Consider the following 27,111-nt stretch of genomic DNA (forward strand, 5'->3'; position numbering starts at 1 on the left):
CAGGGCGGGGGCAGGTTTGGGGCCCAGGAATCTGCACGGCTAAAAAGAACCGCCGGCGATCCCCCCAGCTGGTCCCGAGGCCTCCACAGCAGAAATGAGTCCCACTTCACAGATGTGGAGACCGAGGCACAGGAAGAAGGGTGACTGGCAGGAGGCCCCAGAGGACAGAGGCCCAGAGCCCTGCCCGCCCTTCCCCGTGGCCCAACCTTCTCCCGCTGGAGCCGCTGTAGGTCTTCCTCGTGGGCTGCCTGCTGCTCCCGCAAAGAGGCCTGGGCCTCCCGCTCGGCCTGCACCAGCCTCTGGGCCATCAGCTCCTTGTCCAGGGCCACCTTCTGCTCTGTGGCTATCATCTGCTGTCGCAGGCCCGCCAGCTCCCCTACACCACAGGAACGGGGAGAGAGAAGCGGACTCAGGCCAGGGGAGTGGTGTGGGCAAAACCCCGGCGGGAGAGGCTGGGCTGTCTCGGGGAGGCGGCTTGCCCTCTGTGGGCCTGTCTCTGCCTCTGCTGCACAGGTCCTCCAGCCTTGTCCTCCTCCCTGCCTGCCTAGGATGGCCTCCAAGCCAAGGGCAAAATGGCGAAGAGGGTCCCCTTAAAAGCAGGACATCAGAAACACAGCCACCCCATCAGTGAGCGCCAGCCACGGATCAGGGCTAAGCACTCACACTGCAGACATGCAATGCATGTGCACGACGTGCTGAGTGACGTTAGCCTCGTCTCCACTTTCCACGAGGAAGCGCGAGCTCCGTGGACAGCACTCACTACATCGACACCTCCCTTCTAAAGCAGGCATCACTGGGACCCGGCGTTGTGGCACAGGGAGCTAAGCTTCTGCTTACGGCGCCTGCACCCCACAGCACAGCGCCCGCTGCAGTCCGTCTGGTCCACTCCGATGCAGCTTCCTGCCGATGCACCCGGGAAGGCAGCGGACGCTGACCCAGCTACCTGGGTCCCTGCCATCCACGGGGCAGACCTGGATGGAGTCCAGGCACCTGGCTTCGGGCCACTGTAACTGTCTGGGGCTGACCCAGAAGATGAAGGATCTTTGTCTCTGTCTCTCTCTGTGCGTCACTCTTTCAAATACGTAGATGGATTTTTTTAAAAAAGAAGTTTAAAGTGTATGTATTTATTTATTTTCATTTTATTTGAGAGACAGAGAAATATTTTCTGTCACTTAACTACCCAAACACCACAAGTCAGGAGCAGGCCAGGCCAAAGCCAGGAGTTTGGAACTCAATCCAGGTCTCCCAGGTGGGCGGCAGGGACCCAGTGAGCCATCACCTCTGCCTCCCAGGGTCCACATGAGAGGAAGCTGGAGTCAGGGCGAAGCTGGCACTGGAACCCAGCAACAGACAGGGCTGGGAGCACCGGCCCAAAGCAGCTGCTCTGTGGACAGCTGGCCCTAAACGCCCTTGGTGGGGCATAACTGGCTCAGGTGGACGCGCACCCAAGCAGGAGCTTAGTTCATGGGGGGGGGGGGGACTGGGCGGAACCCTGAGCTCAGAGGCCGGGGGAGGAGCGCGCAGAGAAGCAAGGCTGGGCTTGCGAGGCCAGCAGAGCCTTGGCAAAGCAGCAGGTGGCTCCAGAGGGCTTGGAACTCCCTCTCCGCTGCTGCCAGTCCCCCGCCAGGCCCGGCTTCCCTCCCCTCCCTGTTCCTGCCTCCTCCCACCTCCCAGCGTCTCTCCCTGGCCCAGAGAGGGAAGGGGCTTGCTCAGATCTAAGCGGCGGCATCCGACCGGAACCTGGTCAGCCAGGCTCCCAGGCCAGCACTCCAAGCTCTGGGAAACCCCAGAACTGGATAGGACTGCAGTCTCCCCAGACTGCCCCAGTCCCCTGGGCCCTCGTACCAGTCAGGGTCTCCTTGGCCACCAGCAGGGCCTGCCCATCAGCCTCCAGCTGCTCTCGGCGGGCCTCGAGCTGGGCCAGCTGCCGCTGCACCTCGAACAGACTGCTCTCCAGGGCTTCCTTCTCCAGGCTGCAGCACACACAGTCCCTGAGGCCCTGGGACTCAGCCTCCCAGCCCCAGGAAACTGTGGGTCTCAGGGCGTGGCCAACCGTGGGCTGAGTGCCAGCCCACCTGTCTGGCTGGGCCCGCGCTCCCTGGGGAAGGCTGAGCCGCAGCGTTGGTAAGCCAGGCTCCTAAGTAACTGAAGCAACGCCCCTGCAGGCCAAGAGCCAGGGCGTGGCTGGCCGCGGGCAGGTGCAGCCCTCGGCAGACCCCCCGGGGAGGGGGCACGGCCCCCGGCCTTACCGCAGGCGGGTGGCCTCCTCTGACAGGCTCCGGCCTTCCCGCTCCGCTGCGGCCAGCTGCACGGCCAGGCTGGCCCGCTCCTTGGCCAGCGCCTCCTTCTCCCGGGCTGCCCGTTCCAGTGCCTCCACCTGCCGCTGCGACTCCTGCCGGGCCTGCTCCAGCTCCTGCTCCCGTCCACTCAGCTGCCGGGAGACCTGGTGCCCCCCAGGGATGTGAGCACCACTCCCAGAATTCCCCAGCCGCTCAGCAGGCAAGCACCCACAACAGCACCTCACCCAGCCCAGCCTGGCAGGCAGGAGGCCCGGGTTCAGCCTTGGCCCTACCCTCACATGCTGTATGCACTTGGACAAGTGGCAGCTCCCTACACCTGCCAGCCCCGTGCATGCAAGCACAGGGGCCTTCACTCAGCTCTGGGTGCCACAGGACCTGCAGAGCAGCCGGACGCGTGAAGAGCCCCCAGGGGAGCCGCTCTGCAGGCCTCGGGGTGGAGGCCCCTCTGGGAAGCAGCCCTACTAGACAGCTCCTGCACCAGGGTCCCCAAAAGCCTAAGCTTCCAGTGCTAAAACATCTACCTATCACCACATAATTCACCCGCACTCGGCACTCGCTGGGCACTCACACCGGTTTTCTCACACTTCCTTCAGAACAACCTTTTGTGATTAAACAACAACAACAACTCCTTGGAGGCCAGTGCTGTGGCACAGTAGGCTAAGCCTCTGCCTACGGTGCCGGCATCCCATATGGACACCTGTTCACGTTGCGGCTGCTCCTCTTCCAAACCAGCTCTCTGCTGTGGCCTGGGAAAGCAGTGGAAGATGGCCCAAGTGCTTGGGTTCCTGCACCCACGTGGGAGACCCAGAGGAAGCTCCTGGCTCCTCGCATCGGATAAGCCCAGCTCTGGCCTTCGTGGCCGTTTAGGGAGTAAATCAGAAGACCTTTCTATCTCTCCCTCTCTCTGTCCATAGCTCTACCTCTCAAATAAATAGGCAAAATCTTAAAAAAAAAAAAGGCCTCCAAGCCCCATGTCACAGACAGGGCCACTGAGGCAGGGAGTTGAGAAGCTAGCAGGACTCCAGGACAGAAGCGGGCTCCGGGGCCCGTGACTGACCCCAGGAGGCTGGGAGACCACCTGGCCCTCCCCGGCACGGCCGCAGGCCCGGCCTACCTGGGCCAGCTGCTCCTGCAGCTGACTGCGTTCCTGGCGCAGCGCGGGCAGCTGCTGCTCCAGCGCCTCCCGAGCCTGCTCCGCCGCCCGCAGGGAGCCCTCCAGGCCCTGCCGCTCCACCTCCTGCTCCAGCCGCAGCTGCTCCAGCCGGCCCTGCTCGCCCAGCGCCAAGGCGGCCTCCTGCTCCACCTGCCGCTGCCGGCCCAGCAGGGCCGTCTTTTCCTCCTCCAGCTGCGGGGCCGGGCGGGAGTGGGGCCGAGTGAGCAGGGGCCCTCCACCCCCATCTCAGCCAGCCCAGGGGAGGTTCCCATGTGGACGCTCCGCCCGGGGTGGGGAGACCAGGGGTCCACGGAGAGAGAGAGGGCGGAGACAGAGACAGATGGAGGCAGTGACGAGGTCAAGGGTGGGGGGGTGAGAGGGTCTCCCAGATGGAGCGGACAGGTGGGCCAGGCAGGTGAGCCCGCTGGGCACAGTGCCTACCTGGGCAATGACAGGTGGGCCAGGCAGGTGAGCCCACTGGGCACAGTGCCTACCTGGGCAATGACAGGTGGGCCAGGCAGGTGAGCCCGCTGGGCACAGTGCGTACCTGGGCGACGAGGCGGTTCAGCCCCAGCTTGTCCTGCGCCAGGCTCTCGTTGAGGGCACTCAGCTTGGACAAGGAGTCCCGCAGAGAGGCCTCCTCCGCCCTCAGCTTGGTCATGGCGAGCTCCAGCTCCACTCGGCCGGCTTCGGCCTACGGGGCGGCCAGGGCCAGGCAGCGGGGCGGAAGAGGCGGGAGAGGCAGGAGGCAAGGAGAGGTGAGCCCTCGGGCAGACCCACAGGAGATGACAAACCCACCAGGAGCAGGTGTGAAAGAAGCCACACCCGCAGAGCCGGGCGGAGGAAGGAAGCCCAGCTCACACTGCCTGGGGGCCAGGGGGCCAGAGGGCGGCAGTGCTCAGGGCCCAGGCTGCTGGGCGGGGCCAGGCACCCACCAAGGACGCTCACCGACCCAGGACCTGCGTCCCGAGACGGGACTGGATGGGCCTGAGCTACAGGCACCGCCCCAGGACACGCGGAAGAGCAGGGGCGCGCCGTCGGTCAAGGTCCCTATCTGGGGCCCGAGGTCGGTCTGTGGCCAGGGCGGGACCCACCTTGGTCAGCGCCTGGGCCACCTCGGCCTTCTCAGCCTGCAGCACGTCCCGCTGCAGCGTGGCGCAGCTCAGCGCCTCCCGCACCTCCACCAGCTCCTTCGCCAGCCCGGAGCGCTTCACCTCCAGCTGCTCCAGCTGCTTGTGGCTGCGGGACCCAGGGTGGGTGCGTGCCCGTCACTCCCCAGCCTGCAGGGCCCAGGCCTGAGGCAGGAGTCTGGGGGGTGGCGAGGGCCTCATCCAGAAGGGCAGCCCAGCCTGCTGCCTTTTATCTGTGACTCTGGGCCTCCACTTTCACATCTGCATAGTGGGGTTAACAATGCACTTTCTCTGCGTGAAGTGCCTAAAATCGCGCCTGCCACACGCCCCCAGGGGTCTTCAGAAACAAAAATAGTCACTACTAGGGCAGGCGCTGTGACGTAGGTTAAGCCTCCATCAGCTGGCATCCCATATGCGTGCAGTATGGGTTCGAATCCCAGCTGTTCCACGTCCACTCCAGCTCCCTGCTAATCTGTGTGGGAAAGCAGTGGAAGATGGGCCAACGGCCTGGGCCCCTGCACCCACGTGGGAGCCCTGGAAGAAGCCCCGGCTGTCGCGGTCATTTGGGGAAGGAACCAGTGGATGAAGATCCCTCCCTCTCTCCTCTATCTCTGCTTTTCAAATAATTAAGTAAATCTTTAAAAAAAAAATTCACTACTACAATGTAGTAAAAACCTCATCACCTAGCCTTGGAGGGGTGAATGATGCAAGTTCAAGTGCTGGTTCTAAGCAGCTGAGTGACCTGGGGCAAGCTGCACGACCCCTCTGTGCCTCAGTTTCACCATCCATAACATGGAGAACTAAACAAGATCCCCTACATCACAGTTACCACGAGGGTTAAATGAGCGAGTCTAAGCACCTACAGGGTGTCTGGCATTTAGTATTAACATTATTACTGCAAAATGATTACCTTAAGTTTTTAAGATACTATTGTTATTCCCGCTTTTATGTTCATTATTGTTAGTACCACGCAAGCTCTCCCTCCTATCAGTTCTCGATTTCCCCAAACAGGGCTGCTTAGGAGACCCGGGAACAGAGTGGCACTGGGACAGACACAGCGGGCGCTGCTGAGCCGCCGAGTGCATCTGAAGGGTGGGGCCCGGCAGGCAGGGGGGCCCGGCAGGCAGGGGTCCTGGCAGGCAGGGGGCCCGGCAGGCGGGGGGGGGGGCCCGGCAGGCGGGGGTCCCGGCGGGCAGGGGGCCCGGCAGGCGGGGGTCCCGGCGGGCGGGGGTCCCGGCAGGCGGGGGTCCCGGCGGGCGGGGGTCCCGGCGGGCGGGGGTCCCGGCGGGCGGGGGTCCCGGCGGGCGGGGGTCCCGGCGGGCGGGGGTCCCGGCGGGCGGGGGTCCCGGCGGGCAGGGGGCCCGGCGGGCGGGGGGCCCGGCGGGCGGGGGTCCTGGCAGGCGGGGGGCCCGGCAGGCGGGGGGCCCGGCAGGCAGGGGTCCCAGCAGGCGGGGGTCCCGGCGGGCAGGGGGCCCGGCAGGCGGGGGGCCCGGCAGGCAGGGCCAGGCCGGGCTGGGCTGCTCACCTGCGCTCCAGCTCCCTGCGCGCCCGGGCCCCGGCCTGCACCGAGTCCTCCTGCTCTTCTTCCAGCCGGTCCCGCTGGCGCTGCAGCTCCTCCTGGGCCGCCTGCCGCTTCTCCAGCTCCTGCCGGAGCTCCTCGGCCCGCTGCTGGGCCTCCTGCAGGCTATGGGCCAGGCTGTCCTTCTCCCTGCGGGACGCGGAGAGGGGGAGCAGAGGGGCTGCTGGGAGGCCGGGAGCCGCGGCTCCTGTCCCGGAGGCACCTGTCTGGGAAGCCTTCTGCGACCCTGTCCTTGCCCACGGCCAGCTCCTTCCCCGTGTCTCCCAGCAGCTGGATTCTGGCTTCCCTCCCCCCAGCGCACCCTCGTGCAGGCCTAGTGGAACGGAGGGAGGTGCGGGTATCATGTTCAAGCCCCCGACCAAGCCCAAGAGGCCAGGCCGGGACACGAGGGTGATTCCGGTGCCAACTCTGCCAGGCTGTGCATCTCGGGAAAGCCCCTTCAACGCTGCACGGCCCCCACTTCTGGGAAGCCCAACAGAGCGGGGTCTGCCCAGACCTCACCCCTCCCGCTGCCCGAGCCGACAACACGTCACTCAGTAACAACTTCCACACACGGATGTATTAAGTGAAAATGGCAGAATGCAAAACAGCATATTCACTGTGAACACAGCTGCCTAACAAGTCACTCTAGGGGCAGGCCTTTGGGGCAGTGATTCAGTTGTCACTAGATGGGCCAGCGCTGTGGTGCAGCGGGTTAAGCCAATGCCTGCAGTGCCGGCGTCTCATATGGACCGCGGTTCGAGTCCCGGCTGCTCCACTTTCCGATCCAGCTCCCTGCTAATGTGCCTGGGAAAGCGGTGGAGGATGGCCCAAAGTGCTTGGGGCCCTGTGCCCATGAGGGAGACCTGGAAGAAGCTCCTGGCTCCTGGCTCCCAGCTTTGGCCTGGCCCAGCCCCTGCCTTTGCAGTCTCTCTCTCTCTCTCTCACTTGAGGAGTGTGCAGCGAGCTAAGCGGCAGCCTGCAACCCCAGCACCCGTGCCAGGGCATCAGTTCGAGTCCTGGCTGCTCTGCTTCCGACCCAGCCCCCTGCTAATGCGCCTGGGAAGGCAGTGGAGGATGGCCCAAGGACTTGGGCCCCTGCTACCCCTGCTACCCATGTGGGAGACCCAGAAGAAGCTCCTGGCTCTTGGCTTCAGCCTGGCCCAGCTCCAGCCATTGTGGCCATCTGGGGAGTGAACCAGTGATGGAAGACCACCCTCTCTATCTCTCCCACTGTGTCATTCTGCCTTTCAAATAAATATTAAAAATAAAAAAGGTAAAACTCCAATGGGGTGAAAATCTCCAAGAGAGGTAGCTGTTTAGCTCCAGTTAAGACACCAGTTGGGGGCTGGCGCTGTGCCACAGTAGGTGAAGCCTCCGCCTGCAGCGCCAGCATCCCATGTGGGCACCGGTTCATGTCCCGGCTGCTCCACTTTCAATCCAGCTCCCTGTTAAAGGCCCGGGAAAGCAGCGGGAAATGGCACAAGTGCTAAGGCCCCTGTACCAACGTGGGAGATCCAGAAGAAGCTCCTGGCTTCAATTGGCCTAGCTCCAGCTGTTGTGGCCATCTGGGGAGTGACCCAGAGGATGGAAGACCTCTCTCTCTCTGTCTCTACCTGACTTCGTCTGTCACTCTTGACTCTCAAACAGATAAACACATCTTAAAAAAAAAAAAAAAAAAAGATGCCCGTTGGATGCCTGTGTCCCATGGGAGAACGCCTGGGCCTGATGCCTGCTCTCACTCCTGACTCTGGCTTCCTGCTAACGCAGACTGTGGCGACGGCTCACGTGGCTGGGTTCCTGCCCTCCGTGTGGGGGCCCTGGATGGAGGTCCCAGCTTCCAGATTCAGCCAGGGCTGTTGTGGGCATTTGGTGAATGACTCAGTGAACGGGCACTCGCTCACTCTCTCTCTCTGCCTCTCCAGGGGCTGGTGTTACGGCGCAGTGGGTTACGCCACCACTTGCACCACCACCATATGGGAGCGCAGATTCGAACCCTGGCTGCTCGGCTTCTGATCCGGCTCCCTGCTAACGCACCCGGGGAGCCGCAGAGAGCGGCCCAAGCGCTGGGGAGCCTGCCCTGGAGGGGGCACGGGGATGGCTCCCGCGGCGGCCTGGCCCGGCCCCTGGAGTGAAGGGGGAGGGAGGCGCACGTCGCTCTCTCCGCAGCTCCGCCTTTCTGATAAAGAAGGACTCCTTAAACACAGCGCGGACAGTGTGGCAGGGTCTCGGCCCAGAACTCTCCGAGGCGCCAGGAATGTTCCAGAGCCGTGTAGGCCCGTGGCCAGCGCGACCCAGACACCTGAGGGTCCCTGCGTGGGGCGGCGTCACCCAGCGCCCCTCACCCTGCCGCGGATGGTGCGGAGCGCGCCCAGGCCCGCCCGCCCGGCCGCCCCGCACCTGCTCAGGAGGTCGCCGGCGCTCCGCAGCCGCTGCGCCTCGCGCTGGGCGTCCTCCCGCGCCTGGGCGGCGCCCGCAGCCTCCTCCCGCAGGCGCCGCAGCTGCTCCTCCAGGGCGCGGCGCTCCCCCTCGCAGTCGCTGAGCTGCTGGCGCACGGCGCCCAGGAGGTCCTGGCTCGCCTCGTAGCGCCCGCGCATGTCCTGAGGCATGGGGGCCTCGAGTCGGGGGTGGCCCCCGCTCTCCCAGCTCCCCACGCCGGCCCCCGCGCCCTCGCCGCCCTGCCGGGAGGCCACGCACCCGCCCGCACAGCCTTCCTCCCGCCTAACTCGAACCCACCAACCGGCTCCCAGGCTCCGCCCCGCCACATCCTGGTCCCTCCCCGGACCCCGCCCCTCCTCGGGCCCCACCCCCAGCCGCCTAAGCACCTCCCACTCTGGCCTCAGAGTCCTCACGGCTCTGCCTCAGGCTCCGCCTCCCGGCCCGTGGCCCCGCCCCCAGGACCGTGGCCCCGCCCCAGGCCCTGGCTGTGCCCGCCCCACCTGGACCTGCAGCTGGCGCTTGTGCAGGGCCGAGTGGATCAGCGCGAGCGTGGAGGAGTCGGAGCAGGCCGGGGACGGGCCTCGACGCGGGGAACGGCCGCGGGCAGGCGAGGAGCGCCGCGGCGGGGACGGGGTGCGCGGGCCTGAGAGCCCCCTCAGGCTGCCATCCGACGCGTCCGTAGTGCGCTCGGAGCCGCTTAGCTGGACGCCACTGTCCGCGTCCGACAGGACCGCCTGGGGTGGGGTGGAGAGGCAGGAGGGGCAGCCTGAGTTAGCTGAGCCCAAGGAGGCTTCCTCCCAATGTCCCTTCCTACAGGAAGTCTTCCTGATTCCACCTCCAGCAATGCACAGCCCCCAGCCCGCCAGGTAAGGCCTCCCATTTATTGCGAAGACAAAGGCCAGAATTTCTCACACGTGGCCCCGGAAAGTGCTGTGCCTTCCTTCGCAGCCTGGGGTCCCCCGGGACAGAGGCCACTGAGCTAGCAGGGGTGCGAAACAGCGCGGCCTGGGGTCCCCAGGCCCCCTACCCTCTTGCAATTCAGTGCAAGGCCAGTAGAGGGCGCGGCGGGCGGCCCAGAACCGCCTGGCCGTGCCTGCCCAGGGTCCCCACCTCACCCGACCTGCCTCTCTGGGCTCTCTCCCACCACGCACCTGTGCCAGGTCCCTCAGGGTCTGCTGCAGCCCCTCTCCGTCCTCGGTGTCGAGGGCCGCCTGCTCCTGTAGGCGCAGGGATTCCTGGGGAGAGGTTAGGTAGACTAAGGCTGGAATCGGACCTTCCTCTCCTTCGCCACCACCAGGTGGCCTCCAGGGCTGCTCTCAAGCCAGCCCCTGCTAGGCCCCCGCAGCCTCACTATCGCACAGGCTGTTGGACGACAGCTGGACCCGGAACCCGGGGCCGGCCCCACCCAGGACGATGACCAAGGCAGGCGGTACGCTCAGGGGTGACAGCTGAGATCCTCCGGGGACCAGGCAGGAATCCAGTCCTGTCTCCCTTGCCCTTGGCTCTGAGATTCTGCACATGCACTGTCCCTCTTGGCCTTGATCTTCTCACCTGTGCAATGGGGGTCACGCCGCGGGGCCGCTGGCAGGTGGGCAGGGGTGAGTGTGCTTGCCACTAAGCTGGGAGCACACTCAGAAGGGTGACCCTGAGCCCAAGTGGGGTGCTCGGAGGCCTGAGCCTGTGGCCATGCCTGTGGCCCGTCTCCCGCCCTGCCCCTGCCCTGCCACATCCCGGGGTCCTGCATCTCACCAGGGCCTCCAGCCTCTCGGTGAGGGCCTTGTTGACCTGGTCCTTCTCCACGCCCTGGCTCCGAAGGTGGTCCACTGCCCGGGCCAGCTCTGCCACTCTGGACATGGGGCAGCAGCAGAGGGTGAGAGGGTGGGACCCCCCACCACACCCCAGCTTCTCAAGCCCACCAGCTCCTGTGTCATTCGCGCCTCCCCAGACCTGAGCAGGGGCCCCAGCATCCCCCACCCTAGCAGGGCACGTCCCTCTGGGCCTCAGGCTTCTCATCTGTAAAGTGGGAACGAGCTCACCACGGGCATTATCTGTGGACTTGCCCAGGAGGCAGGAGGCAGGGCAAATGTTCTGTCTTCAGAAGCTAAACTGCCCCTGCCGTGCCCTGGGTAAGAGGCCTCGGAGCCTCAAACAGGTGCCGGGCAGCGAGCACCCCACACACTCTGGGGAAGCCTCAGACGGCGCCCACCGCCACGCACCTGGCACTGAGGTCAGCCTTGTCGAGGTCGCTCTGCACCTGCAGCTGGGCCAGGTCCTTCTCCCGCCGCACCTTGTCCTGCAGCTGGGCCTCCAGCAGCCGCTGCTTCTCCAGGGCTGCCTCGACCTGGTCCTCCGCCAGCCGCAGGCCGGCGCTCAGCCCCAGGCCCGCCTCCTGGATGGCCCGCGATGTCCGGGCCAGCTCCCCTCCCAGCTGCAGCAGGTCCCTAGGGGAGAGAGCACAGGATGGGGACGGAATGCGGGTGGCGACCAAGTGCAAATTGAGAGCATGCTGGGAGGCCATTTGTCACTGTCAGACAACGCACAGCGTGGTGGGCTATGGGGCAGCAGGGCCAGCAGCCAGGGCAGCAGGCACAGCCACCTAGGCAGGGCAGGAGCCTCTCCGCCACCACCTCCACGGGTGTGTCCTGCAGTACAGCAGCCCCGGGGAATGACCTGGGCACAGGTGACTTCCTGCGCTGGCCCAGCGTCCACCAGAGGCATGCTGGTAAATCACTTCGGGTGATTCGGCCGAGAAAAGCCGACGGGGACGCGCGTCCCGCCTCACCTGGAGCCTGCGCCCAGCACAGCTGGGACAGGAAGAATCCGTCTTCCTGCTGCAGCGGCTGAGCCACAGCTCGCCTACGTCCACATCCATGACCGAGTGCTGGACTGAGTCCCAGCTACTCTGTTTCTGACCCAGCACCCTGCCGGTGTCCTGGGAGGCAGCGGGTGGCTTGAGTACGTGGGTCCCTGCCACCCGTATGGGAGACCAGATGGATTCCTGGACCCTGGGCCAGTCCTGGCTGTTGAGGGCAACTGGGGAGTGAGCCAGCGGATGAGAGATCAAATGCGCTCTCTTTCTCTTCCTGTCACTCTGCCTTTTTTTTTTTCTTTTTTAAGATTTATGTATTTATTTGAGTGAGAGAGAGAAAACTTTCTTCTTGCTGGTTGGCTGCAACAGCCCAGGGCTGGACCAGACCAAAGCCAGAGCCAAGAGCTTCATCCAGGTCTCCCACGTGGATGGCAGGGAGCCAGGCTCTTGGGCCACCTCCTGTTGCTTTCCCCAGGCACATTAGCAAGGAGCTGGATTAGAAGTGGAGCAGCCAGGACATAAATCAGCGCCCATAAGTGGGATGTTGGCATCACAGGCAGCACAATGCCGGCCCTGTCTGCCTTTCAAATAAACAAATACATAGATATTAAAAAATAAGAATGCATTTTGAAGAACTTCAAAGATGAAATTCCTCCAGGAGTATAGAGTTGTTCCTTGGGATTTGCAGGGGATTGGTGCCAAGACCCCTCACGGATACAAAAATCCCTTCTATAAAATGGTGTCGGCCTGGTATATGACTGTATGTTACATCAGCTATAGATTAATTCTTTTTTTAAAAAAAGATTTATTTATTTGAAAATCAGAGTTACACAGAGAGGAGAGGCAGAGAGAGAAAGAGAGAGAGAGAGAGAGAGAGAGAGAGGTCTTCTATCCACTGGTTCACTCCCCGGTTGGCTGCACCGGCCAGAGCTGCACCGATCCGAAGCCCGGAGCCAGGAGCCAGGAGCTTCCTCCGGGTCTCCCACACGGGCAGAGGGGCCCAAGGACTTAGGCTATCCTCTACTGCTTTTCCAGACTATAGCAGAGAACTGGATTGGAAGTGGAGCAGCCGGGTCTTGAACCAGTACCGATATGGGATGCTGGGGCTTCAGGCCAGGGTGTTAACCCGCTGTGCCACAGCGCCGGCCCCTATAGATTAATTCTAAAACCTAATGCAATGACATTGCTATGACAATATTGTTATGTTGTATTGTAGGGAATAGTAACAGGAAAATATACACATTCAGACACTTTTCTTCAAATGTATTTATTTGAGACACAGGCAGAGAAAGAGAGCACCTATCTGCCGATTCACTCCAGCAAGAGCCAGCGACAGCCAGGGCTGGGCTGGGCACAGGCTAGGTGTTTGGAGCAGAGCTGCGGTCCAGATCTCCCGCAGAGGCAGCAGGAGTGCCCGGCTCTGCATCGGCAGGAAGCTGCCACCAGGAGCGACTCAGAGGCCGGGCCCAGGCACTCAGACGTGGGACGCAGGCATCTCTGCCCCAGGAACACCTGCCCCAGGCCACAGCGTTTCTAATCTGCAGCTGGTTGATGCCACAGACACAGGGCTGACAGCATACCAAAAAGGTGTGTGAGTGTGACTGTGTCTGTGTGTCTATGAGAGTGTGTGAGCCCATGTGGGTGTGAGTCTGTGAGTGTGACTGTGTGTATATGAGTGTGCATGACCCTGTGTGTGTGTGTTTGAGAGTATGTGTGAGTCTGTGTGTATGTGTGACTCTGCATGTGTGTGTATGTGAGTGTGTATGTGTGTGTGAGTCTGTGTGTGTATGTGAGTCTGTATGACTCTGTATGTGTGAGTATGTGAGTATGTGTGTGTATGAGTGTGTATGACCCTGTGTGTGTGTTTGAGAGTATGTGTGAGTCTGTGTGTATGTGTGACTCTGCACATGTTTATGTGAGAGTGTGTACGACTGTGTGCACGTGTGTGTATGAGTATGTGTCTGTGTGTATGACTCTGCATGTGTGTGTACGTGAGAGTATGTGTGTCTGTTTTTTTGTATGTATGACTGCATGTGAGTGTGTCTGTGTGTATGTGTATGACTGTGCGTGTATGACTCTGCGTGAGTGCGTGTGCGTGTGCTCTTATTTATTTGCCTGTATAAACGCCCCCAGATGGTCACGTAGGACACCAGGAATGTTCTTGCCTCCAGAAGTGAGGGCAGTGTCTGGGCCCAGAGAGAGGAGGGAGGCCTCACTGCACACCCTTCTGAAATGTGCACCTTGTGCGGCTGGGACTTCTTCAGAGTAAATATTTTATTTATTTTAAATACTTTAAATTTAAATGCAAATATTTAAAATTTTTTTTAAATATTTTAAATGCGAATTGAAAAGCAAAGGCCTTTCAAAGCCGTGATGCAGGGTAAATCCTCCCTTCTCGTGAACGATCCGTCCCACGGGACCCCACAGTCCGGAAGAGGCTCACTCCAGAATGCCTTATCAATGCACAGAGCGGTGACAGAGGAACACCTCCATTTTGCAGTCTCTGAGGACTGTTTGGATCTTGGCACTGGGCAGCAGGAGTTGCCAACACTGGGCCAGCCCTGTGGCACAGCGGGTTAAGCTGCTGCCTATGACACTGGCACCCCATATGGGCACCAGTTTGAGTCCCGGCTGCTCCACTTCTGATCCAGCTCCCTGCTAATGCCCCTGGGAAAGCAGCAGAACACGGCCAAGTCCTTGGGCCCCTGCATCCATGTGGGTGACCCAGAGGAAGGTCCTGGCTCCTGGCTTTGGATTGGCCCAGCCTCTGCCGTTGTAGACATGTTAGGGAGTGAACCAGTGGAGAGGTCTCTCTTTCTCTCTATTTCTCCCTCTCTCTCTCTGTAACTCTGTCCTTCAGAGAAATAAATAAATTTTTAAAAAAAGAGTTGCCAGCATCAGCAGAAGGAAACAGCCAAGCCCCGGGCAGCCCTGACCTGGACAACAGGAGCCCGACCTTGCCCAGCTGAGTGACACCACGGAGCTCACAGGAAGTGCGGGGCACGGGGCACGTGTTAAACGACACCCCAGGGATACAACCAGCAAAAGCCACCTTATGGGACGCTCTAAGGACAACTGGCTGGCTTTCCTGAACAAATGAGCTCAAAGAGACTAAAAAGACAAAAAAAATTACATTTTGTAAATGTTCTGTGGCTCCTGATTCACACAGATTACAGACAGAAAGTGCAGCTGACCGTCCGTGACGAGGGTCAGGAATTTGCACATTGTATTACCAAAAGATGACCAATTACACATTTTTTAAAGAATCTTTTCCTCTGTTTAGTGTTATTTTTAATCTATTTCTTTGGAAAGGCAGAGAACAGAGACAGAAAGAGCTCCCCTCCTCTGGTTTATTCCCCAGATGTGTGCACAGCTGTGCTGGGGCCAGGCAGAAGCTGGGAGCCAGGAACTCCCCGTGGGCCTCTCCCACGGGGGCAGGACCAAGGCCTTGCGCCAGCACAGGCCGCCTCCCAGGGTGCACTCTGACAGGAGGCTGCCGTCAGGAGCGCTCCCATGAGATGCAGGCATCCCGAGCAGAGGCCTAACCATGGCCCCGAACAAAACTCGTTAGCAAGGAGACACCTGGTCTCTGGCCTCTGGGTTCCCCTCACCTGCGGTGACTGTCCGAGCGGAGGCGGGACCTCCCCCCCTCATCTGCTCTTCACCGCTCCCCCCCACTGGCAGCCCCTCCCAGCCTTGGCCGTGCTGTGCCCCTCCCTGCACTGCCCCCAGCCCTGCTGGCTTCCCACCACCCAGCCCCTGAGGCTCTGGGCCAGTGCTGTCTCCTGCCCTCCTCGAAGCTTCCGCTTCGCTCTGACCTGTCCGGGACATTCCCTCTGCCCACTCACTGCCCCAGCCAGGATTCTGAGGGTCTTTTCCTCTCTAGCTATTGCAAGGGCCTTGTAGCAAAGCTGAAAGCCATAGTGAATTAAAGGCAGGGGCTGCGGCCGGCACAGGGGTGCAGTGGGCTGAGCTGCTCCCGGACATCTGCATTCCAGTACAGGTGCGGCTCTGCGCCCCGGCTACTCCGTGCTTCTGATCCAGCCTCCTGCATTGCGTCTGGGAAGCAGCAGAAGACGTCCAAGCACTTGGGTTCCTGCCACCCTCGTGGGAGACCCGGATGAAGCTCCTGGCTCCTGTCTCCGGCCTGGCTCAGTCGTGGCCATTGCAGTCATCTAGACAGCGAACCAGTGATAGAAAAATCTCTGTCTCTCCCTCTCTCTTTCAAATAAATAAATCCTTGAGTTAAAAAAAAAAAAAAAAAAAAAAGCCACGAGCTTCAAATCCCAACGGCGGCTTGGTGCGGTGTGACCTTGCGAAGATCACTCAGCCTAAGCCTCAGTATCTGCAGCTAGAAAATGGGCTGTGGCCGTCGCTGGCTCACAGGGACACTGTTAATTTTTTTTTAATTTTTTAATTTTTTTTGACAGGTAGAGTGGACAGTGAGAGAGAGAGACAGAGAGAGAGGTCTTCCTTTGCCGTTGGTTCACCCTCCAATGGCTGCCGCGGCCGGAGCGCTTCGGCCGGTGCACTGCGCTGATCCGATGGCAGGAGCCAGGTGCTTTTCCTGGTCTCCCATGGGGTGCAGGGCCCAAGCACCTGGGCCATCCTCCACTGCACTCCCTGGCCACAGCAGACAGCTGGCCTGGAAGAGGGGCAACCGGGACAGAATCCGGCACCCCGACCGGGACTAGAACCCGGTGTGCCGGCGCCGCAAGGCGGAGGATTAGCCTAGTGAGCCGCGGTGCTGGCGAGGGACACTGTGAATGCGGGATGACACGAGGTGTGGGGCGCCCTGCTCAGAGGACACCCGGTAGCAGCTCATCAGCACAGCTGTGTCTCCACCCGTGCGAGGCACGGCACACAGAGAGCAGGGCGGGCTCCCAGCCGCCCCCACCCCCAGCGGCCCCTCGGCCACCCGGGCCTCACCTCTCAGTGCCCATCTTCACCTCGCTGACCAGCTGCCGGACGCCCACCACCTGTCTCCAGAGCACGAGCAGGCGGCTGTGCTCGCTGCTGCAGTAGGCGTTGAAGGACTGCAAGGGAGAGGGGCCACAGTGGGGGCTGCGCGAGGCGGCTCTGCTGCCTTCCCCCCGGCCCCGGCCCCGGCCCCCCACCACGGCCGCCCGGCCACCCACCACCCGGGCCTGCTAGGAGCCTGTGCAGGAGCGGCCATGCTCCTGCCCCCAGGCCTCCCCAGCTCCCTCTTGCACGGGGGCCTGGGATTCGATGCCTCTCCCAGCTGGGCTGCAGGAGGTACCGGCCACCTGCACCCACATCCTGCATGGCCGTGGGCAAGTCACTTAACCTGTCTCTAATGAGCACAAAGACAGCGCCTGGCACGTGCAGGGAACGTGTAACCCAGGCCAGGGACGCTCAGGACTCGCACCTCCGCTGTGATGCTCCCCTCCTCAGCAGCCCTGGGTCCTCACCCCCACAAAGGGCCCTCCCCCGGCTCAGGCTGGCGTCCCAGCACCACGCCCACCTCCTCCTCGCGCCTCCACGCCGCCTCCCGCTGCTCCAGCTCCTGGCGGCTGCGTGTCCAGTCGCCGGTCACCTTGCGTAAGTCCTCGCTCAGAGTCTGGTTGACCGAGCCCGCCTGCTCCAGCTGCTCTCGGAGCATGGCGTTCACCTGTGCCAGGCTGGCGCTCCTGGTAGAGGGAAGGGGCCGGTGGGCCTGCGCCCGGGGTGGGGGGCAATCTGCCAGCCCCGGGCCCTCGGCGCCAAGCCCTCACCTCTGCTGCTCCTCCTCCAGGCGGAGAAGGGCGCTCTCCAGGTCATGGTTGTGCTCTGCGTCCTGGCGGGAGCCGGGGGAGGGGAGGGGGCATCAGGCTGGGCTGGGAGGGAGGGCCTGCCCCCCCCGCTCCCCCTCCCCGGCACCCACCCGCAGCCGCTGCTGCTCCAGCTCCGAGGATCGTTCCAGCAGCTGCTGCTCCAGCTCCGAGCACTTCTTTTTGTACTGGAGAATCTGGGGGTGGAGGGGGCAGGGATTAGCCCGGGGTGGAGGGCAGGGCAAAGTGAGCGCGCGGCGTGGGGGCAGGAGCGGGGGTGGGCGTCCCTGACCTTGGCCTGCAGCCGCTGCACCAACTGGGCCTGCCGCTGCTGGCCCTCCTGGTAGGCCTGCAGCTTGCGCCGGTAGGAGGCCTGCTCCTCCTGCAGCTGCCTCCGCAGCTCCACGCTCTGCCGCACCAGCCCCCGCGGCTCCTGCGTCTCTGGCTCCCCACACTCCAGCCGCACAGCCTGCTCCAGCTGCAGGGAAGGGCCCTGGGTGAGAGCTGGGGCCTCCGGGGAAGGCAGGCACAGGCCTCTGGGGGGGTTGCCAGGTTCAGCCCGCCCCACAATGCCTTGCTGATAGCCTGGCACCGGGGCGGGGGGGGGGGGTGAGCGGGCGGGTAGCAAGCACAAGGGAGCAAGCCCAGGGTGCTGTGTGCATGTGTGGCTGCCGCAGCCCCTGCACGTGTGCACACAGGGACGGGGCCTGCACAGATACCCGCAGGGGGACCTGCAAACAAACGGGGCACCTCCGCGCGCCCGTGCCGCTCAGGCCTGCTGGGGCTTGTGATGGTTCCCGCCCAGGTCTCCCCACCCCCACCCCGACCACACCGGGGGAGCTCAGCAGAGCTGGAAATGTGCCGTGTCGGGCACTGCTCCCACTCAGCGAGGACTTGCTGAGATCATGAATCAAGGGCACGGGCATGTGTGAGAACACTCAAATCACAGGCACCCACACACGTGTGCACATGTGAGCTCAGACACACGCACACCCACACCAGCCCGGGGTGACACGGATGAACCCACACGGGCGTCAGTAGAGAGGAAACCAACGCCCCCCACAGCCCCTGCCTCCTAACGCCCACCCTCACAGGAAGCCCCTGCCGCCTTCCTCTGTCCCCAGGCCCCCCCACTCCCCAGGCCCCCACGCACCCAGGCAGGACGCCTGCCCCCACTAGCCACGGAGCCATCTCCAAGCCCTGGAGGCCCCAGCTTCCCCTAGCTGTCAGGGGTAGAACGAGTGAGCAGAGCAGGGTGATGAGAGCACAGAGGGGCCGTGGACAAGCAAGGGACGACCCCCAGCCCAGCGAACTCCAACACCAGCCCCACACGCACCAGCTACCTCCCCGAGCCAGGCCGCTACAGCCCAGCAGCCGTCCACATGGGCCCAGGCCGGGTTAGTGGCAGGGACGGCTGCCCACCCAGGACAGCCTGAACCACTCACAAAGCTGAGGACAATCCCCTCACCACCCACCCAGCCCAGCCCCAGGGCATACTGGGGAGAAGCATGAGCCACACATGCTGAGGGAGGCGGCAGCACGCGCCTGACTGGCGGCGGCAGGACCATGACAAACACCTGCACAGAATGGATGGTGGGCACGTGCCCACAGCCACGTGTGTGTGCACGTCTCTCGTTGGGCACTAGGGGACCCGGTGTGTCTCCATGTGTGTGCTGGGTGCGTGTCTGAGCCTTCCCAAGGGAGCAGGGTGTCTCGGGTCGCAGGCGTGTTGTGGTGCTGGGGTTGGGTCCGTGTGTGTGTGTGTGTGTGTGTGTGTGTGTGTGTGAGGGCATGAGCTCCTGTGGGCTACCGGTGTGCCAGGGAGGCGTGTGCACGGATGGACGTGGCGAGTCTGAGGAGGGGTCTGTGGCATGTGGCCGGGACTGTGTGCCGGCTTTTCCCGTGTGTGTGCTTCCACCAGACCTGAGACCGTGCACTGTGCTGCCTGTGCTGTGGGAGGCTGGGGCTGCTGGGGCTGGGTCGGCGGGGTGTGTGTGTGTATGTGTGTGTGTGTGTGTGCGTCCCGAGTGAGATCAGGCTGTGGCTACGCTGTGTGTGCTGTGCGAACGTCTGAACCAGCAGCTGTATGCTCCTGTGATGCGGAGCCACACCTCACCCCTTTCCACCAACTTTGCCCCTCAACAAAGCCACTCGATTTTGCTTGCAATTCAAAAGGCAAGGAAGCTGCCAACGCAGCAGGGATAAAAGTTTACGGGTCTCCCCTAGCAACAGCCCCCCTTGTAACTGCATTCAGTGCCCTCTGCCCAGGTTGCCATGGACACTGGGAGAGCCCAGGGGATCTGTCCTCCTGGGCCAGGGGGCGTGGCCATTCCCTCTCCTGCTCCCAGCTGCCTCTCTCTCCACCTGCTCCGCAGGGACTCTGAGGTCCTCTCTCTGGCCCAGGCAGGTGACCTCCGAGAGCCCCTGCCTCAGAAACCCTGCAGAAAGAGCAGTCAACAAGACACGCATCCTAGCCCTGCCTCCACTCCCCACCCCAGGGATGCTGTGAAGTTTAACTTTTAATTTTTTTTTAATTTATTTGAGAGGGGAGAGAAAAGTGAGAGAGCTGTCCCATCGCTAGTTCACTCCCCAAATGCCTGCAACAGCCAGGACTGGGACAGACCAAAGCTGGGAGCAGGGAACTCCATCCAGGTCTCCCACACGGAGGGCAGGGACCCGACCGCTTGAGCCATCACCACCGTGTCCCTGGTGTGCAGCAGCAGGAAGCTGGAGTCAGAGCCCACGTGGGGAGTCGAACCCGGGCACTGTGGTGTGGGACACGGGCATCCTAACTGCTAGGCTGAGCACCCGCACTGCTGTGAGCTTTAGAGGACCGGAACAAGCTTGCCGACTGCCCCAGCCCGACCCAACACGCATCAGTTACAGCCACAGGGACAGGCACGGGGACAAGGGGGCAGCTGGGAGCAACCGCTCCAGGACACTGGACTGGAAGTGTCGCACCAGCTCCACCATGGACTGTGGGTCTGTCAGGACCCCTCCTTGCCTCAGTTTCCCCATTTACAATAAGGTGTTTTCTAGGCTCCGATGTCCTTTGTAGACCCAATCCCCAAAAAGGCCATGAACGTTACTCTCGTGCACCCCCTACCTCCAGATGAGGCCTCACGCAGACCATCTGGGATAGGAAAGTCACACACACCAGGGTCCCTCTGCACAGCCTGGAAGGGCCTCCCCAGCCATGTGAGGGAACTTTCTAGACTAACCCAGCCCCCCATGCTGCAGCCCCAGCACCGTAGCCGGGCCCCTGCAAACACAGACCTGCCACCTCCCACCCCTCCTTCCCTGCTACGGCCAACCAGGGGGCACACAAGCTTCACTGGCGGTCAGAAGCTGGCATTTAATCAGCACAGTCCCCAGGGGCCTGGCATCGCACCACAGGCCCAAAGGGACAGCTCTCAAGGAGGAGGGGGCTGGTTCAAGGCCATGTCACCACGGACAATGTGGGCTGCCCTCCACGTCCCCAGGGACAAGAAGCCGGAGCTCGGCCTGTCCCAAATGCTGGAGGCCACCTTCGGCACCCTTTCTGCTCCTTGGCAAGTCCCAACAAGCCGGGGGCGTGTCTAGGCAGGCGGCTACCAGGACACGGCACACCAGCAGCCACACGCAGGAATGCATGCTCCCTGCCCAGCGCGGGTCTGCAGGCCTCAGCACGGACAGGCCGGGCTCAGGCGTTCTGGGCTAACCTCAGCTCTGCCACCTACCACACAGGGGACCCTGGGCCAGCCTCTGGCCCTCTGGGTCTCTTCCAGCTTTCCAGGGGCCAGCTGCCCTAGCACCCCAGTTCCAGTTGGTTCTTTTCATGCCCAGGAAACAAACTGCCACACAAGCCCTAGGCTGGGAGCAGGGACCCGCGCTGTCTCAACCATGTGCCTGACTCTGGGCTCCGTACTCCCCTCCTCTGTTAACCAGTCATCAGAATAACGACCCTGTTCATTGAATGTGTGACACCTAGCATGCTCCAGGCACACAGTAGGCACTCAATAGACACTAGCTATAGTACAGCTGTTACTACCACCTGCACACCTCCCATCTGCACACACACACACTCTGCCCTTCGAGCGACAGTCGCGCCAGCCTGCAGCCCCACCTGCTCCCTAGGGTCACCTTCCACAGCCTGGAGGTCCAAGGCAGACTGTGCGCTGATATCGGCCCCCACCGACCTCCCTCCTCAGGCTCTGGGACCCCCACAAGCCTGCAACACAGGTCCCCGGTGATGTGCCAGGGAGACAGGCCTGGCTCTCCTTCCTTCCCTTGCCATGCCAGGCTGCCTCGTTATCCGGACTCAGCCTCGGGGCCCAGGGAAGTGGGAGCCCAGCAAGACACCCAGAGACTCGAGGGGCGGGAAAGTTCTCTAGGGGGCTCGTTCTCTGTGCCCCACAGCCCAGGCCGGGCTGGGACAGACAGGAATACAAGAGTGCACTTCCCGACTGGCTGCTCACAGCGACACCACGTCCTACCGCCTGCCCACGGCAGAAGACAGGCCCCGAGGATGGAGAGATCTCCGGGCCGTTCAAGGGGGCACAGCCACAGTCCGAACCCAGGCTGGCCGGGGGGCGGGCCCTGGCGGCAGGGGAGCCCGGCCCGGCCGCAGGCCAGCGGTACCCACCCTCTCGCTGACCGCGTTGTACTTAATGGCGAGCTCGTCACGCTCGGCCCGGCTCTGGGCCAGCAGGTCCTCCACGCGGGACAGCTCCTGCTGCAACAGCTGGTTCTCCTCCTGCAGCGACAGCAGCGACGCCATCTCTGTGGCCGGTGGCAGGGCTGGCAAGGGGCAGTGGGGACACGGTTGGCTTCCGCCTGGTTCCCGTGGGGCACCCTCCCACAGGCAAGAGGACCAACCAGGCCCTGGGGAAGAGACTGGTGGGAGTGGCAGGCCTGCACAGGGAGCCGAGGCTAGGAGAGGGCCTGGAGCAGGAGCCACCAAGGGCAGTGGGTGTGGCCTGGGAGATGCAGGGAGGAGCTTCATGTAGAAGTCAAGAGGCAACATCTGAATACTTGTGCCTTCCTTCCCCAGTTACTAGTCTCTGGGCCTCAGTTATGCTCATCTGCAAAATGGGTGCAACAGCAACCAGACCCTGTTACAAACACGGGAGTGCCTCACTCAGGCCAACCGCTTTCTGAAACTTCTAAGGCTGAGATAGGGAGGCTGGGCTAAGAGGAAGAAGAGGAGGAAGAGTTGTGAGGGGAAAATAAGACCAGAGGGAAAGGCAGATTTGCTCAGCTCCTGTGGGTTCCCCTCCCACCCCGAGACCACGGGCCTCAGCAGTCGCGGCCCACTAGACCCCTCCAGCTGGGCTCATGCTCCAGCCTCTCCCTGCCTGGGACTCCCAGCAGAGCCCCCATCCCTAACCTCACCCTGCACAGGGAGCCCCAAACCCGCCGTCAGGTGGAGCCACCAGCGCCCCCGCTGCAAAGGTGCAGGCCCTTCCCAGCCCCCACACAGGGCCCAGGGGGTGGCATGCAGAGGCCTCAGCAGCTCTCGGCCCTCCCACCCAGGAGGGCGGTGGGCGGCGCCACCCTCACATCTGGGCACAACGGCACCCGCTGCCCCATCACCCCGGGGCCCAGATGGCTCCCACCTTCCCTGGGAGGGCATCTTTGGGAGTTTTGGGGTTCAGGCAGGGAGAGGAAACTCAGCCCCACTTCAGGCCGCATCCCAGGCGGGTAAGTCTGGGAGGACACAGCCAGAATTCACCTCTCTGAGGTCCACTTCCTCATCTGGGACGTGGGCCCTGCACCGTGGGGCTATGCCCGCCTTGCAGTGTGTTCTCAAGAAGTGAGCGCTAACGGCCACGCTCAGGATGGCTGCCGGGGGAGAGATGCGAGAAGAGCGGTGGGGAGGTGGTGGTACCTGGGCTCTCGGGCAGGGAGAGGTGCTGAGTGACAATCTCGCGGATGCGGGCGGGCAGGCAGGTGCACGGGGAGTCCGGGGCCGGGTCCCACGTGCTCAGGCCCTTCTCCTGGCCCGGCCCCAGGAGACTGCTCTCCAGTGTCTGCAGGAGAAGAGAGAGTCTCAGGGGACCTGGGATACTGGGCCCTCTGGCCTGGGGGCAGGAGACAAAGTCCTGCCACCTGGGAAACCTCCCAGTGATGGCCAGACACACGAGCGAAGCAAACCCGGCGGGCTCACAAAGCTTGCGGGGACAGCACACGGCGCTGGGGGCTGCAGTCCTGCTCCGAGCCCAGCAGGGGAGGGTGCTGTCCTACCAGAGGTCCTGAGAACCCTGAGATCAAGGGAAGGAACCGCTTCCCACGGCAGGACACCGGGATAAGAGCGCCCTTCTATCCCCAGTCCTGCCAGGGCTCACACCCCCAACACCACTCCCCGCCCCCTGACCCCAGAATGCACCCACCGCTCACCACGCCGCCAGGCCTCACTCCCCTGCGCTGGACAGGGTGGGCCCGGCCCCAGGGACCCACCTGGATAACTGTCTCCAGTGCCACCTGGGCCTCCAGGGACTCTGCCAGCCCCAAGTTCATGAGGGGGAGGCGGTGGGCTCCCCTCTGGCCCCCTCTTCCAGGGCTCCGAGACTGGGTCAGGCTGGGGGGCCCCAGGCCAGGCTGCTGTGCTGAGCAGCAGGCAGATTAAGCTTAAATCCGGCGGTGACCCCATGTGACCACGGCAGTGGGAGGAGCTGGGGGGGGCATGGGGAGGGAACAGGAAAGGAGACAAGAGAAAGAGGAGGGGGAGAGTGGAGAGGGAGGGAAGTAGAAAGAAAAGACTGGGATGGGGGAGGAAGAGGGGCGGGACCCAGAGGCAAGGACTCCCCCCTTACATACACCATCTCCACCCTCCCTAAACTGCTGGGTCCTAGAGCCCTCCAACCCAGAGGGTGGGGTCAGCAGTGCGAGGCGGGAAAGGCCAGAAGCCCAGAATGGGCGTCCCGAAGTTTGCTAAGAAGGTGAGTGTCCGCAGGGCACTACAGCTTCCAACAGCACGTGCAGGGCTGGCACAAGCCCATCCCCCCTCCGGCCCCCCAGCCCCCCTCCCCCTGAGCCTGGGGATAACATTGCTACTCGCCTCTCAGAGCTGTCTGAGGGTTCAACAAAACGTGAACAGCACGCACGCGGCCCGGCGCCAGTTCACCGGGCAGGCATTTGGGAAACACTGATTTCATTCATCTGAACGGCACAGCGCCCGCACCCCAGGGCACCCACCGGGGCCGAGGCTTCCACCCTCGGCCTCCCAGCGCTCCCCGCCTGCCACGCGGAGGCTGGCACAGCGTGAGGGCTGCGGGATCCAGAGACCCTGCTAAAGCTCATCTCTGAAAGAGGAATAGTAACACGCGCCACACAGCGGAGAAAGGGGAGGGGCTGCGGTCCATCCGTTAGGCAGTGGCTGCTGCCTGCTTCCCCGTTAGCATCAGGCGCCGGGCTCCTGCTCCTGTCAGCGCTGGGTGCCAGGCTCCCCGGGGGGCATATCTGCATCCTCTCCTGAACTCCTCACCTCCACCCATCTCCAGACCAGAGAGGCTGGGGCTCTCACCTCGGCCAGAAGCAGGAGGCCCCGAGCTCACTCCATTCAGGCCAGGAAGCCTCCCAGGGAGCGCCCCGAGCCAGGCCAGCGCCGTGGCATGTCCACGCTCTTACCACTGGGCCCAGGTCAGACGCAGGCACACAGCAGGTGCTGAGAATTCTGTCTAGCAAATGGAAACCAGGACACAGGGCACACCCAGCCAAGAAGGTAAGGGCCGCCAAGTTGCTATGGTAAAGCAAGACCTATTCAGGCAGAACCAAACCAGCCAGGGGCCCCAAAACCCAGGGCCCACCCTCCGCAGAGCCGGCCTCCATCAAGTCTCTGCAGGCTGCAGCCAGGGGAGGCCAGGATGCCACCCCCACTGCACGCCCAGTTCAGCAGGGCGGGCACCTCGGATGTGCCTGCTGACCTGAGCTGGGTTCCTCCGTGCCTCCCCCAGCCAGTGCCCCCACGCCACGGGGGAAGGAGGACATCAGACCCCAGGCACTGGGTGATTCCAACCCTTGGCTCCAGCGCTGCCCTAGTGTCCTGCTGGGTTCCAGGGATCCCCATGTGGATGTCCCAGCTCCAGGGCCTGCAGCTCCCCCCCTCCCAGAGCAAGTGACTGAGCTCTTCATAGGTACCCGGATATCACAGCGGGACTCAATCTTGGCTGTGGTCCTCCCCAGCCTGTGCGACCCCACACACAGTGGGACACTAAGATGCCCCACGCTGAGCTGGGGGCCTGTATATGGCCTCTTAGAAACTGCTGTGTTCACTGATGGAACAAAGACATAAGCCTCAGCCATTCTCGCTCTCTGCCCAAAAGACAGGTAACCTTTGGAATGTATTCCTCGCCCTTGAATCTCAATTGGGTCTCACACCCCATAGCCTGCATACCCCACCCACTTTTGCAGCTTCCTAAGGGCCCCCACCAACCTGAAAGACCTGTTCCAGGAATTCCCCTCCGCCTGCTCCCCTCACCCCCATCCTAGCCCCAGCCCCAGCCCTCCTAAAATATAAGACAGCCCTGCCCCTGGTCGAGGCCCTCTGCCATGGGTTCCATCAATGTGCTCGCCAGCAGTTGGTCACCCACCTCTGCGAATTTATTTTCTCTGAATAAAATCGGTCTGGCTGTAGATCTGGACACTGCCTCCTCTCTGTTCTGCACTTTTCCTAACATTCACCACGAAAGATTTCTGATTCCTCCAGGGAGTACTGGCAGAAGCCGTATCCCAGACTCCCTTGCAGTCAGATGCAGCCACGTGATAGAGCTCGGGCCAGCAGAATTAAGACAGGAGAGTGCCACTTCTGACCTGACCCGTTAAAACTCTCCCATGAGGACTGCTCTCTGTCCCGCCCTGTCCCTCAGCCAGAAGGAAAAACCGCAAGGTCCCAGGGGAACCCCAGATGGAAGTGGTCTGGGTCCGTGGGCCACCACCCGGAGGACCACCTGCCAATGAGCCAACAGCAGGCGTGAATGAGAAATGACCTCTAACGCGCTAGGCGCCTGAGGCCCCGGGTGTAGCCATCCCCTCGGCTAGGGCTGCCTTCACTGCTGTCATCACCACGCTTAGCATCGCTATCCTTACTCACGCTGGCGCCCCTGGCTCCAGACCCCAGCAGTTGTCCAGTGGGTAACTGCAGAGCAACACCAAGCTCCGCACCCCTTCCCTCCCCACCCTGTTGGGCCCTCGCCCACCTGCCCTGGAAGGCTGACCTCCCTGCAGCCCTTCCACGAACACCTGGGAGACTCAAACCCACCAGCTGCTCTGACCCACCGACCCTTCTGTATTCACTGCTGACCGGTAATTATAACAAAGACCCTGGAGCAAACGAGAGCCAGGCCCCTGGGGCCAGAACTTGCCGTCTGTACCATACATCGCGGTAGGTTAGCCCCAGGATGCAGGCACCGTTCTACCCACTTCACAGAGGACACCACTAAGGCCCAGTGACATCAAATCATTTGCTCAAATGCACCCAGCCATGAAGACTTGAAGCCCTGGCTGAGACCCAGGCCTGCCTGGCTCCCAAGTTTCTTGTTGTTTTGTTTTTAAATTCTTTTAGAAATTTATTTGAAAATCAGAGAGAGAGAGAGAGAGAGAGAGGGAGAGGTCTTCCATTCTCTGGTTCACTCCCCAAATGCCTCCATAGCCCCGGTTGTTGGGATCATTTGGGGAGTGAGCCAGCAGATAGATCTCTGTCTTTATCACTCTGCTGTTCAAATAATAAATAAATCTATTTAAAATTTGACTTAAAGGGGCTGGCGCTTTGGTGCAGCGGGTTAAACTGCCACCTGTAACACCAGCATCTCATACGGGCATTGTGGGCAGCCACAGGTAGTCACTCCCTTTGTTTACACTTAAACATGTGAATGGAGACTTCCCGGGCACAGACAATTGGGCTAGGGAGATTCCGGGAAGAGGCAGGAAGAACCTAAACCTTTCACAAGAGATGATACAGTCACACCTGTAACC

The 27,111-nt window shown here is 62.3% G+C and overlaps 1 protein-coding gene across 4 annotated transcripts in view; it reads right to left on the reverse strand.

Moving 5' to 3' along the window:
* The window catches only part of CROCC (ciliary rootlet coiled-coil, rootletin), a 47,373-nt gene that overhangs the window by 18,120 nt on the left and 2,142 nt on the right, over positions 1–27,111 (reverse strand). Inside the window, exons 1-20 of one of the 4 annotated variants that reach the window (XM_089301434.1) lie at positions 23,599–23,790; positions 23,030–23,171; positions 21,785–21,939; positions 17,453–17,638; positions 17,274–17,357; positions 17,125–17,186; positions 16,875–17,040; positions 16,319–16,425; positions 10,797–11,021; positions 10,330–10,426; positions 9,732–9,815; positions 9,081–9,314; positions 8,542–8,741; positions 6,109–6,291; positions 4,548–4,692; positions 4,001–4,147; positions 3,415–3,645; positions 2,250–2,443; positions 1,846–1,973; positions 207–376 (exon numbers count right to left, since the gene is read on the reverse strand). In XM_089301434.1, the coding sequence (XP_089157560.1) occupies positions 207–376; positions 1,846–1,973; positions 2,250–2,443; positions 3,415–3,645; positions 4,001–4,147; positions 4,548–4,692; positions 6,109–6,291; positions 8,542–8,741; positions 9,081–9,314; positions 9,732–9,815; positions 10,330–10,426; positions 10,797–11,021; positions 16,319–16,425; positions 16,875–17,040; positions 17,125–17,186; positions 17,274–17,357; positions 17,453–17,638; positions 21,785–21,939; positions 23,030–23,171; positions 23,599–23,658 (3,000 nt within the window). In that variant the 5' untranslated portion in view covers positions 23,659–23,790. Of the gene's footprint in view, positions 1–206; positions 377–1,845; positions 1,974–2,249; positions 2,444–3,414; positions 3,646–4,000; positions 4,148–4,547; positions 4,693–6,108; positions 6,292–8,541; positions 8,742–9,080; positions 9,315–9,731; positions 9,816–10,329; positions 10,427–10,796; positions 11,022–16,318; positions 16,426–16,874; positions 17,041–17,124; positions 17,187–17,273; positions 17,358–17,452; positions 17,639–21,784; positions 21,940–23,029; positions 23,172–23,598; positions 23,791–27,111 lie in introns of those variants that run through there. The other 3 variants (XM_089301437.1, XM_089301436.1, XM_089301435.1) reach the window with 3 other exon arrangements.

Source organism: Oryctolagus cuniculus, chromosome 7 (genome assembly GCF_051225735.1).
Source record: "Oryctolagus cuniculus isolate XC-2025 breed Fujian yellow rabbit chromosome 7, ASM5122573v1, whole genome shotgun sequence".
Taxonomy (NCBI): Eukaryota; Metazoa; Chordata; class Mammalia; order Lagomorpha; family Leporidae; genus Oryctolagus; species Oryctolagus cuniculus.